At 39.4% G+C, this 19769-nt stretch overlaps 1 protein-coding gene across 7 annotated transcripts in view; it reads right to left on the minus strand.

Annotated features, from left to right (window-relative positions):
- SBF2 (SET binding factor 2) overlaps positions 1 to 19769 on the minus strand; it is a 288893-nt gene that overhangs the window by 231924 nt on the left and 37200 nt on the right. For 5 of the 7 annotated variants that reach the window (XM_052810406.1, XM_052810405.1, XM_052810408.1 and 2 more), the window contains exon 2: positions 4005 to 4093. In XM_052810406.1, coding sequence (XP_052666366.1) covers positions 4005 to 4093 — 89 coding nt within the window. The remainder of the gene's footprint in view (positions 1 to 4004; positions 4094 to 19769) is intronic. The other 2 variants (XM_052810411.1, XM_052810407.1) reach the window with 1 other exon arrangement.

Here is a 19769-nt window from a genome sequence, read left to right on the forward strand (position 1 = left end):
GTGGGCATAGGTCTTTTCCACTACTTCCCCCCTGCCTTGTTTCACAAAATGCCATTAACAGCGTGAACGGGAAACAACCATTAGATCATGTCAGCCATTAGATGCCAAGACAAATTATCTGATTCAACCTGTATTATCTGGCAAAAAAACTTCAGAAAAAAATTCCAATGTCCAAATTCACAGGCAAATAATTCGCTTTACAAAAGAGCCGGGGTGGGGCGGTGGGAGGAGCAGGGCAGTAGTGAGATCTTCACCAATGATCAGAAGATCTCCGTGATTCATGGCAGAACAACTAACTTTGACAGAAGACAAGACTCAAAAATCAAATCTCCCTTCAATCCTATCACTAGGCATGAAAAGCTTTGGCCCTTTTTTCCTTCATGAAAACACAGTGAAGAGAGCTTAACATGTTTTTCAGATACAAACCACTGCTTTTTTTCCATTTCAGAGAAACCATGTAATTCCATAAAGATCCTTCACTCAAAGGAGAAGTAGTACACTTAAGAGGATTTTAACTCAAACTACTATGGTGGACGCCAGGTGCCCACCAAAGCCATTATATCGCTCCTCCCTCCTCAGCTAGACAGGGGAGAGAAAATATAACAAAGGGCTTGTGGGTCGAGATAAGGACAGGGAGAGATCACTCACCAATCACTGTCACAGGCAAAACAGACTCAACTTGGGGAAAATTAACTCAATTTATTACCAATCAACCAGAGCAGAGTAATGAGAAATAAAACCAAATCTCAGAACACCTTCCCTCCACCCCTCCCTTCTTCCTGGGCACAACTTCACTCCCGGATTCTCTACTTCCTCCCCCTCAGCAGCGCAGGGGGACAGGGAATGGGGTTTGGGGTCAGTTCCTCACACGTTGTCTCTGCTGTTCCTTCCTCCTCAGGGGCAGGACTCCTCACACTCTTTCCCTGCTCCAGCGTGGGGTCCCTCCCATGGGAGACAGTCCTCCATGAACTTCTCCAATGTAAGTCCTTCCCACGGGCTGCAGTTCTTCGTGAACTGCTCCAGCGTGGGTCCCTTCCATGGGCTGCAGTCCTTCAGGCACAGACTGCTCCAGTGTGGGTCCCCCACGGGGTCACAAGTCCTGCCAGAAAACCTGCTCCAGCCTGGGGTCCTCTCTCCACAGATCCGCAGGTCCTGCCGGAAGACTGCTCCAGCGTGGGCTTCCCATGGGGTCACAGCCTCCTTCGGGCACACACCTGCTCTGGCGTGGGGTCCTCCACAGGCTGCAGGTGGATATCTGCTCCACTGTGAACCTCCGTGGGCTGCAGGGGGACAGCCTGCCTCACCATGGTCTTCACCACGGGCTGCAGGGGAATCTCTGCTCCGGCGCCTGGAGCACCTCCTCCCCCTCATTCTTCACTGACCTTGGTGTCTGCAGGGTTGTTTCTCTTACATGTTCTCACTCCCCTCTCCAGCTGCCGTTTCTGTGTGCCCCGCAACTTTTTTTCCTTCTTAAATATGTTATCACAGAGGCGCTACCACTATCGCTGATGGGCTCAGCCTTGGCCAGCAGCAGGTCCGTCTTGCAGCCGGCTGGCATTGGCTCTGTTGGACATAGGGGAAGCTTCCAGCAGCTTCTCACTGAAGCCACCCCTGTAACACCCCCTGCTACCAAAACCTTGCCACACAAACCCAATACAACTACTCATAGAACTAAGTGCTATTCATAAATATGCCTACCTTCATTCTCATATACATTTATGTCAACTATTCTATTCTTACCTTCTTTCTCCCTTTTTTTTCTCCCCAAGGTTTGCCTGTTACCCTCTTAATGATATTAAAGCTGCCCTTAAGGTGACAAACAGAAAATGGTAACACAGCTTTTCTCCTTTCCTTTCCGTGAATTAATGTTGATTCATGTTACACTCATCCAAAACCTTGAAAAAAACATCCTGCCAAAATCTGACTTTCACAAGTGATTTACTTTAGTGCTTGATCTTTGCAATATCTCTAACTCCTCAATCTTAATTAATTAAAATTTTATTACCACACTTAGAAAGCAAATTAAAATTTGACTAATTTTGCCGACTGGCTGAATAGATAGATGTCCTTAACTTTTAAGTCATCAGATTTCATTTTACTTGGAAAGTTTAAAGTCTTAATGGCTCTGCCTAATGAGTCATTTGAGAACTGATACAGAAATAATGTTTGGTTCAGTCAAGTAAAAAAAAAACAAAACAAAACAAAACACAACACATTTTCCTTTAGAAAGGTATTTCTTGTAGTGCTAACATCCTACAATTAAACTTAAATGGGAAATAACATTTGGGTACAGATACATCACTTAAGAAGCTTCACTGCCCTAAGAGAAGTTGTGCTCATTTATTTCAAAACATCACTGGAAGTCAGACACATTACTTCCTTTGAAATAGATAAGGAAGATTTGTATGACAAAATAAATCTTAGTATGACTCAAACTCTTGCAGTTGTTTAAGGCAAGATCAAACCACCTAGTTCAACCCCAAGAGAGTGGTTAAAAAAAGAAAACACCCCTAAGCCTTGGCATCAAAGTTGGTTTCTCATCTAATGAACTACAACTATAATGTGTACTATATAAAAAAGCCACTTATCTGAACTCGGTCAGCAGTCATCAAGCACAAGCACGTGCTGGCTAGGCATATATTAAGTAGAGAATTACCAGCTATAGCAAACATCAATTGCTATACAAACTGGTATAATGTTGTAACAGTAGAAACACTTCAGAGAAAGCAGGAGCTTCTATTGTTTCAGCACAGCACTACATTGCCAAATGTAGTATTATGCAAGCATACCACAAACACTGTAACTGTCCATCACGTGTATCAGAAATAATGCTTACACCACTAATTAATGTATGACATCCCCCCAAAACAAGGCTTATACTTCACTATGAAGAAATTAAAACCACACTATTGAAGAAAACGAGCAACCAGTCGCGTACACCAGCACACGGTGAACGACATAAACCTCTGCTACACCAGAGAGCAAGCAGTAAATACCCAGATCCTCTCCTCTGTCTTTCACTGGACAAGACAACACATAGCCAATGGCATGTTATGACTCAACAAGTGAGCTGAGCACTGGTTGAAAGGTATCATACTGGTAAAAGCTTGCTATGTTTGCTGTATGTGTAATAAATTCAGTGAAGAGTCAGTGTCTTTGTCCTCTGCAGCTGATTTTGTCCCACAGTACAAAGACTTCTATTGCAACATTTCCTACAGGCCGCCTCCTTCTCTAGCTCATCCTGTCCCCGAAGTTCCTAAGTTCACAGCAGTAAGAGTTTCACTCTGATTTCTCAGAAACCTAATTTGCAGAGTATGACCACAGTATTTCATTTCTCTGCAGGATTTTGAGAGCCATATGTTTAATGAATCCCTGATCTGGATGACTAAGATAACCTCTTCACTGCATCTCACAATATGAAACCAAGGAAGGGTAAGAAGTGGCACTCAGTGAATTCTCAGAGAGGGCATTTAAAATAGATCACTGTATACTAGCCTTGTTCAGCATACTGTTTTTGTAAGCACCCATTATGCCATCTGTCAAGGATAGAATACTGGGTAAAGACTGACCATTTTAATCAAGCCAGTTTATTGGGATATTAATTTTAATTTTTTTTTAAATATACAATATACAAATACACATTTGTATTTATTTGAACATGACAATGAAAAGTTATCTGCCATCTGAAGGATGCTTCTAAAAACGTAGTCAGTGATAAACTTACTGACACAAATAAACATTTATTTTAAACACACCATTTCTAAATTTGCAGCAGACTTTTTCTGTATTCTAGGAATATCTACTTAGTGGTACAGACCAGAATAAATTATCTTCTGTTAGCCAAAATTGTTATTCTTAAAGCTATTATCTATCCACTCTACTCATGTAATTTCTATCCATTCCCTGTCAGGTTAGATAATACAGACTATGACATAAAGGCAGATGTACCTTCCAATTGTATGTGAAAGAAACTCCAAAAATTACAAAATATAATGCGAACTCACCAACTCTATTCCCTGTGGAAAAGGAGTGTCTTCCCAGTCCTTCTGAGGAAATCTTTGTATTATTTTTCCCAAACCTTCTGTTGGGCCTGCTGAAAGATAAAATTCAATTACTTAAAGGCAAACTGGTGAAATTTAAATCACCATAAATTTGAGAATATTTTCAGAATATACTCAATATTAGGAAATGTTTCACCACAAGAGGCAGAACAGGCTCCTCAAGTGTGTCTTGCAACTCATGTAATAAATACAATCTTAATATTCTCCAGTAGTAACATAAGGAGTCACTACATGAAATGAAGCTGCAAGCTGCATCCGGCCTATGCCCATCATGCATGTTTTCAAAGTGACAGATGATTACCGGTAATTCTAGTCTCTCTCCACAAACAGTAACAAATTAAAAACTAATATAATGGATAATGTGATATTTTAAAAAGAAATCAAACATTTGTCAACAAACAGTCTTAAAAAAGAAGTCTATAGATTAAAAATCTACATGATTTATCCAGGACACCCTAGCTCCTTGCCAGTATTTCTAGTTGGTTTCCTTGGACAAGTCAGTAGTGACTTTCTACACAGAAAGGTGTAGAGAAAAACTGCTGATTTCTGATAACTTCTCTGATGCAATTGTCTTTTTTTTTTTACCCCCTCCTTTTTTTAAAGCCACAGTGCTATGAATAGGAAGCCCTTCAGAAACACCACAAATATTCAACTGTAGCGTCCCGTCATCCTGAATAGTAGAGGAATGCACGTACAAACACGAATTTTGTTCTTCACCCGCTGAAGTCCTGGAGTAAATATGGAAAAAATAACAACTTTTTTTTTTTTACTGTATTTTAGCTCTGGGATACACCACAACATAATGTGGCAAAGTGGAAGCAATTTTTACACTAATCAATACTATCCTGAAGGAATGTTGAAAGCTAGGACCATTTTGTACTGAGCCACTACACAACATAAAGCATGCAATCAATAGCCTTCAACTTATGTTTTCCACATTTAAAGCATGGTACAACAGTAGGAAGAATGATCTTTTCTCTTGCTCAAATCTTGCCTTTTCCTACAGAAGAAAAACAAATTCTCTGTTTTATTTATCTTACAAATATACCAAGCAAATAGAAAATTTAATATTATTCTGATTTCTGAAGGAAACTGCTTTAACACGGCCAAGTATTTCACATGCACAAAGACCTGTCTAATATTCCATACACATTTTAAATCCAAGAAAACAAGATGTCTCTAATAATACTACCTATCCATCAGTCTTCACTCTGGCAATTTCTGCATCTCTTGGATGATTTCAACGTAATTTCAGAGGTAAGCAGACACAAAACACAAACATGCTTGCAAGTCAATTGCTGGGCGGACACGAGAGGCCCAAACTCCTATTTCCTCCTCTACTCCGAAAAGAAGGAAAAAGCAGCAGAGCTGAACAGTTACCTCTTCTGTAAGGCAGCACCCACCCAGGCAATCAGCAGTTACATTCAAACCAGCCAAGCAGAGCACACATAGCTCTAAACTACCACTGTATTTGCAGTCCCTTACCCGGTACGTGGATCATAGGAGAAACAGGGTAAATAAGGAAGCAAGCTGATACCACTGCAAGTGTGAATAAAAGTTTGATTTAAAATCAGACCAGATACTTAGGAAACCAGTTTTCATTAAACTACACATAAAGCTTCCTAAATAGCAAAGTTGAAATTTGCAACCATTCAAAATATTGTTTCATAGTTTTAATAATCCATGCTGACCCATCACATTCAATTGGATCACCCTTTCCCTAAAGTTGTATTACAAAACTTTGAGATTAAGCATTAAAATTTTTAAACATTTTCTTGTTAAATTCTCAGAGCTATACTTCAATATTATGAAACAGTACAAATTCTGCATTAGTAGTAGCAGACCATATGTGTTGCTTCCTCTGCAGACACCCAAGCAGCAGCAATGAATACATTATTTTCCTGGCTTTACCATAAAAAACAATTTTCAGTCTGACACAATTCAAGTCTGCTAGCATAAAGCAATTCATAAATCAATGTTATGGTGGAAAAAAAAAATATGCTTCCTTTAAGCTTCCTGCTAATCTACAGTTTGAGTTTGCTTCTATCTTAAAACCCACAAAAAATTTTACAAGGCGTTTAGGTAGAATCAGACAATTTAGTAATAAGTATTTTCTCCAGTTTATGTACTTTTACACTTAACATTCTATGATTTTCTCTTGAAAAAAATTTAGCAACAGATGTTCTTGATACAATGGGCATATGAATTACACAGAGTAAACTCCAAACAGCAATCTTACCCGCAAGATAGCACATACTGATTACGATTCCCAAGGGCAGCACGCTGAAGAACTGCAATCATTCTACAAGCGGCTGGCAGTAGTCTCAGAATCATGTGCCCTTGTCCTCATGGCGGACTTTAACTTTCCAGACGTCTGCTGGAAATACAACACAGCAGTGAGTAAACAACCTAGGAGGTTCCTGGAGTGTGTGGAAGATAACTTCTTGACACAGCTGGTGGGTGAGCCAACCAGGGGAGGAGCCTTGCTAGATCTATTGTTTACAAACAAGGAAGGACTGGTGGGAGGTGTGATGGTTGGAGGCCGTCTTGGGCTTAGCGACCGTGAAATGATAGAATTTTCAATTCTTGGTGAGGCAAGGAAGGTGGTCAGCAAAACCACCACTATGGACTTCCGGAGGGCAAACTTTGGCCTCTTCAAGGCACTGGTTGAGAGAGTCCCTTGGGAGATGGTCCTGAAGGGCAAAGGGGTCCAGGAGGGATGGACATTCTTTAAAAAGGAAATCTTAATGGCTCAGGACCAGGCTATTCCCATGTGCCGCAAGTTGAACCACCAAGGAAAACAACCGGCCTGGCTGAACAGGGAGCTTTTGCTAGGAGTCAAGAAAAAAAAAGAGAGTTTATCATTCCTGGAAGAAAGGGCAGGCAACTTGGGAGGAGTACAGGGATCTTGTTAGATCATACAGAGAGAAAATTAGAAAGGCAAAAGTTCAGCTAGAACTAAATCTGGCCACTATTGTAAGGGACAACAAAAAATGTTTTTACAAATATGTTAACAGTAAAAAGAATCCCAAGGAGAATATCTATCCTTTAATGGATACAGAAGGGAACGTAGCCACCAGCGATGAGGAAAAGGCTGAGGTACTTAATGCCGCCTTTGCCTCAGTCTTTAATAGGGAGACCAGCTATCCTCAGGGTACTCCACCCCATGAGCTGGAAGGTAAGGATGAAGAGCATAACATACCCCCCTTAATCCAGGGGGAATTAGTTAGGGACCTGCTACGCCATCTGGACACTCACAAATCTATGGGACCTGATGGGATCCATCCACGAGTACTGAGGGAACTGGCAGAGGTCCTTGCCAAGCCACTCTCTATCATCTATCAGCGTTCCTGGTCAACAGGGGAGGTCCCAGAGGACTGGAGGCTTGCCAATGTGACTCCCTTTTACAAGAAGGGTCGGAGGGAGGATCCGGGGAACTACAGGCCTATCAGCCTGACTTCGGTACTGGGGAAGATTATGGAACAGTTTGTCTTGAGAGCACTCACGTGGCAACTCCAGGATAAGAGGGGGATCAGGCCCAGTCAGCATGGGTTTACGAAAGGCAGGTCCTGCTTGACCAACCTGATCTCTTTCTATGACCAGGTGACCCGCCTAGTGGATGAGGGAAAGGCTGTGGGTGTTGTCTACCTTGACTTCACAGCAAGGCCTTTGACACTGTCTCTCACAGCATACTCCTTGAGAAGCCGGTGTCTCATGGCTTGGACAAGTGTACTCTTCGCTGGGTGAAAAACTGGCTGGATGGCCGAGCCCAGAGGGTTGTGGTGAATGGGGTGAAATCCAGTTGGCAGCCGGTCACAAGTGGTGTTCCCCAGGGCTCGGTGTTGGGCCCCGTTCTGTTTAATATCTTTATCAATGATTTGGATGAGGGGATCGAGTGCACCCTCAGCAAGTTTGCAGACGACACCAAGTTGGGAGGCAGGGTCGATCTGCTTGAGGGTAGGGAGGCTCTACAGAGAGATCTGGACAAGCTGGATCGATGGGCTGAGGCCAATCGTATGAAGTTCAACGAGGCCAAGTGCCGGGTCCTGCACTTCGGTCACGGCAACCCCACACAGCGCTACAGGCTTGGGGAAGAGTGGCTGGAAAGCTGCCCAGCAGAGAAAGACCTGGGGGTGCTGGTTGACAGCCGGCTGAATATGAGCCAGCAGTGTGCCCAGGTGGCCAAGAAGGCCAATCGCATCCTGGCCTGTATCAGGAACAGTGTGGCCAGCAGGAGCAGGGAGGTGGTTGTTCCCCTGTACTGGGCACTGGTGAGGCCGCACCTCGAGTCCTGTGTTCAGTTTTGGGCGCCTCACTACAGGAAAGACATTGAGCTGCTAGAGCGTGTCCAGAGGAGAGCAACCAAGTTGGTGAGGGGCCTGGAGCACAAGTCTTATGACGAGCGGCTGAAGGAGCTGGGGCTGTTTAGTCTAGAAAAGAGGAGGCTGAGGGGAGACCTTATCGCTCTCTGTAACTGCCTGAAGGGGGTTGTAGTGAGGTGGGTGCTGGTCTCTTCTGTCAGGTGGCTTGAGATAGGACGCGAGGAAATGGCCTCAAGTTGCGGCAAGGGAAATTTAGGTTAGATATTAGGGAAAATTTCTTTACTGAGAGGGTTGTCACACATTGGAATGGGCTGCCCAGGGAAGTGGTGGAGTCACCATCCCTGGAGGTATTAAAAAAGCGAGTAGACAGGGTACTCCATAACATGGTTTAGTGGGCATGGATGATGGTTGGACTCGATGATCTTGAAGGTCTTTTCCAACCTAAATGATTCTATGATTCTGACCAGCAGTTCTCCCCACTTCATAATCTCAGATTCCCTTGTTGATCCATCCATCCCAATTCATTTGATGAGGTGATGGGTGGTGCAGGAGGTTGGGGTCATGCACATAGCGGTTTTATTCTGCTGTTCCTTGCCTCTTGGTCATTTTCTTCTGCCAGCACAGATCTACAGGCTAGAGTCCCTCCAGGGGTGTCCCCAACCCGGCACTCGTCACCAGTGGCCAGCGTCCCACGGGGGGTGTGCTTCCTCTGGCACGGAGCGCCTCCTTCCAAGAGCGTGTCTCTAACCATGTCCCCAGCAAAGTCCCCTTTCACATCTCCTGCCTCTCATGGCTATTGCTCTATCTTAAATACACGTAAGCACATGTGCCATCAGCTCCTCTAGCTGGCTGAGGTTTTGGCACACACTGGGGTCTTTACACCGGTTTCAAAGCTGGCTGGAAGCAGCTGCAACTGGCACAGGGTAGTTCCTGACCTCCTCTCGTACAACTTGCCCCCTGTTCCCAAAACGTGGCAATTTATGACCAGTACAGCTATTCCTGATTTTTCAGTCTTGGAGGCCACCGTTGGGAAAACGCTCTTAAAAAAAGAAACACTTTCTACCTCTAGTTCAAGTGCAACTGATTTGGTATCCAAGTTTTCACAAAAATTAGAAAACGATCCTTTTCAGAAAGGCTCACAGAAGTCTCAAAAACATTCCAGATATTAAACAAAGTTAACGGCCACAGCAGTTAAGATGAATCTTCAGAAAATCATCAACTTAAATATAAGGAAAGATGAAAGTTAGAAAAAAGAGTTTACGGAGGGATGCATGAAGGATACATCATAGAAATGCAAGATTATGAAGGAAAAAAATTAAAGTGAATAGTTCCATATCCAAGATATGAACATCAGAAAAAATAAGTATTCACATCCATCAGATGTGAAAAGAAAAAAAAAAAAAGAAAAAGAAAAAAAGAAAAAAAAAAGCAGCACTGTTAATCCTTCCACAGAAAAGTCCTGTAATAGAAATTTACAAATCTACTTATAATGCATAAAATCTAACTATTTCACATGGTTTCTTAAATTGTATACAATACAGATAGATGGGAAACACTCTTTCCATCCCACCAGAATTTGGTTTGTTTTCAGGTGGGGGTGGGGAGGGGGGAGGATTTGGGGATTTTTTTTTTAATGAATCTGCACTCCTAAATCAGGGCAATTCTTCAAAATCTCAGAGTTTTATATGTTTGCAATTACAAAGTAAAATTCATTGTAATTTGATACATTTGGAAAAGAAATAAAATTATTATTTTCAAATACACAAGTTACTGAACTGCAACTTGCATTCTTTGCGAAGTTCAGACCCGGGAACACTTGAAAGAACCTCCATTCTACAGGCAGTGAAGACCTAGCCTGCTCTTGCCACAAGACACTTCTTACTTTGATTGGAAGTGTACTTCACCCAAATACAGAAATTTACATTTAATCCTTATACAGAAGCAAAAAGATAGACAGAAAAGGTCTGCCTTACGGACTCTTCTCCTTTACATGAATGCAAATACAAAGTAATTCATTTAACGCTGCTACACAAGATTAAAACCTGTGCAAGAGAAGACTCAGTAGCTGCACTTCCCTTTAATAATAAAACCAATTCAGTACAGTATGCTCACCACAATTTTTCCAGTACTTTATAGTGTACTATATAGTATGTGCCACTATATAGAAAGGCCATTCTCTGTTGGCATTTTTCAATCCAACTAGTTAAATAACAGTAAAATTGTAGCAAGTCCCTAAATTCCATGGTTGGGGTGAGGGGGTGTCAATGCTACGTGCCTTCAACTGACTTTTATTGAGTCAGTCATCTTTCAGCTGAGCACTTATGTCTGAAGATATCAGATTATTCAAGAGGTGGCTGCAATATTACATTCTCAACTGTTTTAGCACAACAGGCAGAAACGGAAAAAAATTAGATCATGGGATTTCAACAACAGCTATAATTTGTTTCAATATATGCTACTAATAACTACTGACAACTTTCCAAAAATATCAAGGCCACATACCAAATGTTAACGCATTGTTAAATCAGGCTTCATTCACATCTTTATTTTTAATGATTTTTCAAACACAGAGGTTGCTGGGTTTTTTTAATTCTTCTGATCAAGTATTTGAAAACATGTTTAATCCATAATGCAAAATTCTATTTTATGTCAAGGAATCTATTACAAATATTTAAGAAAATTTGAAGACCTCTATTAAAGAACAAATTAGAAAATCTGAATGGAGGGGAAGGGGGAGAGACAACAATTTTATGTATGATTTTACCCTTCCAGTAATGCCTATGGCTTCAGTATACATTTAAATGTATCCACTGGTCTCCCATATTTTGTATAATGGGTACAGTTACTCTGAGCCTATGTGAACTGAGGCTCACTACATCAGGTGGGCTTCAAAAGTGCACACACTGACATTGTGACAGACTGCCATTTCCTGTACAGCTCATTTGGTTAAACTAGAGAGGGGAGTACCTCAAGTAACCCCTACCCCACTCTGGTCTCTACTGCTTTCACCAGACAAGTAACAGCCTTTGGCCATTTTTTTCTGATAAAAATAAAATAAGGTGATTAAGATTTTACCATGAATAAGTTTTAGATCCCAACCATGTTCCCTCCACTCTGTACCTATCCTTTCCAAAGTCTTCTTTCAAGCCCCTTTCATTAATTCTTAACACTAAAAGGACATTCCTTCAATATCCAAGTGAAATTCCTATTAACTAAAGCTAATTAACCAAATGTGACACCACATTAAACACACACACACACACTGAACAGCCAGCGAACACCAGTAGTAATCTCCTCAGTTAGTGCCTGCCAGTATCTGTTTTACAGATCCCAGATCTACAAAGATTCCATATGTCATATGTTTTGCTCTTCATTCCACTCCCTTTATTGAGAGTGACAGGAAGAACTGGCATTCATTAATATTGACACCTTGTCTTTAAATTGGAAAAATAGGTTATTCTGGGTTTAATGGATTCAGATAGCCAGAGCCACCAAGAAATACCTTTGTATCATCAATACAAAGATTTCTATCTTTTGGTATCCTTTCAAATAATGTGCAAGCTGCCCAAAAACCTAGTGGAAACCCCAGAGCTAGCACTGCTCACTGAATTCAAATCAATTACACAGAAGTTTCTGGAAGTTTCTGAAACCACTTAAAGTCAGATATACACATCACTCAGACAACAAACTACTTAATATAGTATACATGTGTGGGAGCACAGCATGGAAGATCACTGCATATTAACAATGTGTTCCACACAAAAGAGTAATTGCTTTCATTAATAATTATATATGCAAAACATGCATGGCAGTAACAAGAACTCAAAAGATGTATTTCCAAAAAAACTACTGCCATTACTATAGTTAAACACCCATATTGTTATCTTCATAAAGTTATTCCTACAAAAAAAAAATTATTCTTATACTTCAACTGAAGTATTTTGCAATTTTTTTCTTTAATTTTGTAGTAAAATATTTATATGTCATATAAAGTAGGGTAAAAAAATTGTGAAGATATTGCAGCAATTTTGAAAGTTGTAATTTTAGACCTATAGCAATGAATTGCAATTTCATTTTCATGAAGGGTGCCAGGTAATAATAATCATCATCATGACCACCCAACAGTATCTTTACCTTTAAGGTGGCTTAACTCTTTAATACATTAAGAATCAAAGCTGACCACACAGTAAATCAGGCTTCAAATTTTTAGACATTACATTCTTGTCCCTGTACAATACATACACATAGTGAATTTGCCCAAGACCAAAACTGAAATTTCAGCCTATAAGAATGCTGAATGATCAGTCTATACCTTAAGCTATTAAGGAAAAGGCAACTTTACTCCCCAGCTAACCTCTTCTGATCTGCCCTCCTTCTCCTTCCCCGTTTCCCAGCTTTTTCTTTAAACAATACAAACTTGCAACACATTAAAATTCTGGCATAATTTGCTGGTTCCTGAACCCTAGTCCCCTAGACTCCCTTCTTATATAAATCTTTCCCCATGAAAGGTCACATGCCATCTCTTGCTTGCCCTTGAAATTCCAGAAGCGAGCTGTTAATGCAACTTACATTCCAAATTAATGAGAACTGTGATAAACTCTGTCTTTTCTCTTACAAACCCCTGATAAAAATACATTTGAGCTCTAAGTATTGTTAATCGTACATGCAAGGCTTTGAATGTAAGCACATTGGTGATCTCTTACAAAAGATACCATTTTCAGGTCTGGGCAGAAGAAACACACTACAGATCGCAGAGAAAGAACATCAGTAATTATGCCACACTAAATACTTTAAAACGACCATTATAGATCCTACACAAAGTTAATAAATCATTTCGAGTATTCAGAAGTACAACTTCACACGTTTGAAGTTAGAAACATACTGTCAGTGTGAAAGACACAGATGGAGGTGGAGGAGTACAGTACCGCTTATCCTTTTTTTTAAAACAGTACCTAGTGCTAAAGAGATCACCAAAATCTGCTGCAAAGTAAAATCCTTTTCATATCAAGGTTCTTAAACAATTTGAAACAGCAAAAGTTTTAAACTATCGAGGATTCTTGTCACTTTTTAGGAGTTTTGGAAAAGCTCTTCATGGAAGCATGAAGACAATTCATGTTCCATCTTATGCCTCCTTTTATAAAAGGGAATAGAAACGTACCTGAGGTCTCCCCATACCTTTAAAAACATCTCTACAGAAATCTTGATGCCAGAAGACAGAAACACCACAAATGATATCCCCATTTTAACTCAGTCCCAATACAGAAGTCAGAGCTGGAACTGAAGTGAACAAGAGGCCAAAGGAGAACTAACATTAAATACTTAAAAAGAAAAATATTTCTTTGATGGGCCTAAAACACATGGCACGAAGTTCTGAAAAAATCTGCTCAAGCCCATTACAGCACATCACTATGCGCATCTTAAAGTCTGAATTAGCCCGGACATTGAAATTTACATAAAGAGCATTTAACTCTGATGTATTCTAGAGAAGAAAGATTTTATTGAGGCCTAACAGCCACAAAAGGTTAAACAAAATGCTGGTACTTTTAGGAAGACAGAGTGAAGACAGGCTTCCCACAATGACCACAGACACTGTTTGTGCAACTGGCAAAATTCATAGTCAGTTGCTCATCTTAATCAAGTCAAAGAAATACATGCAACAATCTTGGGAACTTGAACAACAGATGTTCCAGAGACTTGCCATATTATCAAGGATACAACAAGTAATAGGATAAGATGATCCTCAGGCCCTTTTCATTGTACACAGGAAAAATTTGTTAAACTTACCAGAAAAAAAAGTAGTATTTCAGTCTTCCCCCAAATGTACTGGCACTGCTAGTCAGGACTACCTGAAATACTTGGACGGTCCAAATTCCTGAATGCCTCGATATGTATTTGATTTTGGTACTTTTCTGTTTTGCAGAGCTGGTAACCCATCTCATACACAGGGGAAGGAAGCATAGAGAAAGTGATCTATGCCCCCAAAGGATGTACAAGAAACAAGCTCAATCAATACCACCCAAACCTTAGAATAGCACTTTATTCACAGCATCACCCTTCCCACTACTGCAATAGATATTCTCCTATGCAGGTCAACTATGATCTTCATTATTCCTGGGTATCAGAAAACATTTGTATGCTTTGTAAATAAAGGAAGAAAAATATTCTAGCTTGTATTTTAATTGAGCTGAAGCCGGGGGGAGGGGGGGGGGGGGGGGACGGGGACGTGGGGGGGGCGCAGGGAAGTGCAGAATATGGCAATACATGGTATATCTTATTCCACTAAACCAACAGGTGCTTCTGCTGAAAGAATAAAAATAGGTTTGAAAAGCCTGGGGAAAATTCACATTTAAGGATGAACTTAATCCACTGAAGTTGTATCAATGCAAAGTGAAATGAAAACTGATAAATACCATAAAAAGCAGAAGAAGAACGAAATCAGAGAAAAGGGAAGCATGGGCAGAATGGAGAAGGAATAAATAGGGATGTTATAACCATCACCATAGGTTAGATGGGTATTTACCTACTGCAATGGTGTCCCTCTAATACTCCTTGGTATCAGGCACAACAGCACTGACTGACAGTACACACAATGATTCGGTCAGCCAGGACTCCATCAGCTTCTAACCCCTCTGAAGGGCCGCATACCAAATGTCACCAAGTCAGTATTATACCTGAAAAACTGTTAGTCACGTAAAGTGCCATCTCATTTTGAAAGCCGTGCTTAAGACCAAAACCTTAGCGACCAGTTGCAATGACTTCATTGACATTTTTTAACTGCAAGTTCTGTAAAAAATTATTTCTTTTTGCTGCTGTTGCATCCACTTGTTTTTAAGAGCCCATGTAGGAACTTCTGCAATAACATGAAGTGTCCTTTAAAAAGCTTTTCTGTCCTAGGACCTATGAAGGTATCAGTTACTGTTGAGAACCTTTCAGTACCATCATCCTCCACCTTTCACTAGGATTCCAACTCCCCCAAAATTTTATCTGGATAAGTTACTGATACAATTACCACAGCTTGGCTGTAACAGCTGGATCTCAGGACTATTCCTTCCAAATAGATGTTTGGGACATGATATACTTCTGGACATACACTGTATTTTTGCTGGGTGGACAGTAACATGGATTTACAAAAGTCTCAAAAGGAAATAACAGACAAGAGAAAACAACCGAGAATGTTAAAACATTTTCAAGTTACTCCCTACCCAACGGTTGGCATAATATTAAAGAAATTGGAAAAAAGCTTGGGGGGGCTGGCAGGGAGAAAGTTTCATCCTCACCGACAATTCCCCTTCTTGTTTGCAAACAAATCACTTCTGCCAGCTTCTGGATAGGAAGGAAAGATCAAACTTCAAAATAAACGTTCTATGTTAAACAAACATTCTTTTGAACACAGTGAACTGAGCAAGACTTCCCAGCTGTCTTGGAAAAATCTTTTTAATTTGTTTTCAAGGAAGGTATAAAAATTAAGATGACGAAACTGTACTCAGCTTTGTACTCTGAATCAATGTCTTAGAGCTTCTCAGACTGCTCACAGAAAAAAAGAAAATTTAGGCAGCTTCCCAGTTCTAACGAAGAATATATATTGCTTTGCTTTAGAAGTAACACTGCCCTATTTATTAAATCTGATTTCTGTTTTCAGTGAGTTATCTTCCTCCCACAACCACCCTTTGATTTATCTTTAAATGATACACCCAATAATTAAAAATTAAGCTCCACTTTGACATTTCCTAAACATAACTGTAAGATTAGAATTTTACCCTAAAACAATTTCACATTTTCAATATCATTATTTCAACATATTAATCAACACCATTTCAGCATACAAAATTTGAATACGTTATACAGAACTAGCTTGAGTAAATACTTCTACCTTTTTTATTTTTGGTTAGTTGGTTTTTTAACCAAACACAGATTGCAAGGTTAGAATAAGTATACAGATATTTACAGTCCAGAGCTGTAAGTAGCTGTAACTGTAATCTGATTTTGCTGAGTATAAAGAAAAGCTATTCACACTCTAAAATCCAGCAAAGAAACAACTTCACAAAAAGGCTTTCTATATTTACTCTTAAAGAAGTCTGTTCACCTGCTAAAACTTATTTTTCTAAATCACTTTACAGGAGTATAATATGTAAGGAAGAATGTATCTACAACAGTTCTTCTGTATCAGTACACATTTACAGGATTCCTGAATATGAAGATTCAGGTCTAAATGCAATAACCCTAAACATGTTGAAACACTTGTTTTACTTTTTATTTTAAGTACAAGCATGTTTTAACCTCTATTTTTTTTTTTTTTCCCTAGGAGCAGAGTAGAAAACAAAGCTAAACTGGGGCCAGGGGGGAGGGAATCCCACATTTATTTTGCTGCCTATATGCTATTTGTTCAGATATACAAAGTAACATCTTATAGCTTCTGGAAGTGTCTAATCATGCTTGGTAATAGTCAGAAAAAGTCATAATTGTATCTATGAACAACATCATACAGATAACAATCCTAAATAAAGTTCAGGCCCAGCAAACTGAATATGCAAATATATACTACGCTCTATTGAAAATGTTAAGAATATAGTTTAGGGGGTTTTTGAAATCAACATCATTCATACCTGTGTAAACATTTACAAACAAGGTTACAAAGCCAACACAAAAAGAGATTCCTTCTGTGACATTCTATGGAAATGTGAGAGAGTCATGTGACAAAGAAAAAAAGACAATGCTGCTCGAAGGAATTTCAAGTGCCATCTAAGGTATCATAATAAATTATTCATTTTGAAAACCCATTTATATGATCATGAAATTAAATTTTTAATAGGTCCTTCCAGACCCTGCAGAGTTTGGGCAAGTTGCAGACCGAATTCTATATTAAAAGTCTGAAGAAGTTTCCTAATATAGTAATTCTATTTTCACTAAAAAAGTGCTAAATAACAAATTAGAGTAAGGGAAAAATCAAGTCCACCAAAAAAAACCCCAAACAAACAAACAAAAAAAAATCCACAAAACTTTGGCACAAAAAACCATGGAAAATCTGGATGAGGAGAGGAATAAGTAGCACTGAGAGCAACAAGCTACTGAAGCCTGAATTCCTAAAGGGCTTGACCCCACTCATTAGAATCTCAGTCTAATAAGGTCTGAGCACTGATAAATTTTTCTTGCACCTGTAACACCTGCTCCACAGCAGTCTGATGTGCAACAGCATTTTTATTGTACTGTAAGCTTTTTCTAACTTTGAATACTTGTACAGTTCTTCTATTGGACTACCTACTTCCACAACACTTATCAGAACTCAGTACTTTCAGCATCTTCTGAACTGCTAGCTCTTTGGCTTTAACAGGGTATCTTCACCCTTCCTCAGTTGCTTTCCTAAGGAAATGAGGCTTACGTAGTGCATATTGCGTTAGTCTATCAGCTTCTCTCCACTCCTTTCAGCTGTTAGCTATAAACATACTTACAATAAAAGTAGGAATACAAAACCTGAAATATATCAATAGGATAAAGTTACTATTAAACTCAATGCATCATAACACTTCCTATTTGTATTGCTTACTTAGCATTTGTCTTGCTTATTCTAAGATTCAAGCAGGGAAAAATTTATATTACAGAAACAGTGTCTTGAGTTCATTAAATTCTTCCAGAACTGATGCATATGCTACCAGAATAATATTAGATCTAGTCTATTTGACAGAGTAAGATTAGTAGTAGCTGGATATACAGCATGGAATAGGCAAACACAAAGCTTTGGGTTGGGTCTTCTTTTGTAAAAGGTGTGTAAACTCTTGGACAAACACATTTTTTCTAAGGCAAAAAATGAGACTTCCCTTCAAGCATGCATTTGTATCCAATGGCCTGAACAACTGGTTTTGTTTGAGGAAGGGAGTCACAGAGCTCAAGTTCAGTCAAAAAGGAGAGCTCCAAAACAAGTTCTCATAAAAACAGGTGATTCAAAACAGCATTCCAAAATGAAAGACAAATATTTCATGCCTATTCAATCTCTAAATAAAAAGTGGAAACAATGGAAAGCAAATAGGTTTCTCAAAACGTATATAAAATTCCATACTTCCCCTGTTAAAGAGATTCATAAACAACCACTAAGAGGAACACAAAAATTTTTTTTGCTCCAAAAATTACAATGGTTTGTGTAACATCATTTACGACCTACTGTCAGAAGGACTTCAAGCAAATATTCAGATTGTGTGAAGAATCTTATCCCTACCGCAGCCTATCTTTGAAAAAGATAGAATTAGATTACCAGTGTGAATTATCACCTGAAAATTTTGCTGATGAGCAAAACTGTCACTGTACAAGACCAAATGTGTCTTCTCAAGCATTGACTTGTTTCAAAGGCACCAGGGAGTCGGATGTATCTAATTAGGAGGGAATGCAATGTTGCAAAAGAGTAAGCAAAACACTTCCCAGAGCTGGCTGATAACTTTAGTTCAGTGTAGGGCTCACCAACATACAGACCCATGATAAGTGAGCAGAGAGTACATTTTTCTGAGAGACAGAAAGAAGATTCTGCACAGATTTTCCATCCCATGAGGAAGAGCAAATATAGCATTAGAACATAGTTCTAGCTATACCAAGTTCACATATTTGAAGTAGAACGTTTGGACTCTATATTTAGTGAAAGATTAATCTTCACTACAAATCAGACACTTTTTTTCTCCTTTTAAACTGAATACATTCTACCTTTCCCTAATCTTCATATACTTTTTAAAGTAAACTGACCTGTGTAAAGAACATAGGTGTAGTAAGAAAAGAACACGCAGTTACAGGTTCACACAGCTTTGTATATCTGACCTCCAAGCAAAAATACTGACATAAATGGCCACAGCATTTCAAGTTATTTTTGTGAACATTTTTTAAATATTTTGACAGCCAAACATTTTGCAGCTGCCTGTAACATACAAAAAGCTATATAATTAAAGGGATTTTCCTTTTAAAAATCAACAAAAAACACAAATCAATGTTTTAAAGCCAAGCCATTTGTCATTACTTAGATCTCTGGTTTTTATGTAAATTACCTGAAAGATTACTCATACATCCAAAAATGCTGGCTCTTTCTACAGAGTTAAGTTATATTACCTAATCTCCTTGAAGATTAGCTTGCTAATGAGGTAGACCTGCATAATCTGGTTTTTAACATCTTTATTGGTTTGATGCTAATGTCACATCTAGCTGAGCAAATAAAGTAAGTTCACTATAGTAACAGGTAACCAAAGAGCTTCCTCTAACTCTTCTACCAGGTAGAAAGGTGTTGAGTTACCCATCACAATCATTCTCTCTTTGGTCAACACACTGCACAGAATTCACTACACTATTCCATTTCCACATAAAGATCTCAGCTGAAAACTGTATTACCCTGCTTTCCATAGGAATAATCTTATGCATC

This window comes from Harpia harpyja, chromosome 16 (genome assembly GCF_026419915.1).
Source record: "Harpia harpyja isolate bHarHar1 chromosome 16, bHarHar1 primary haplotype, whole genome shotgun sequence".
Lineage (NCBI taxonomy): Eukaryota > Metazoa > Chordata > Aves > Accipitriformes > Accipitridae > Harpia > Harpia harpyja.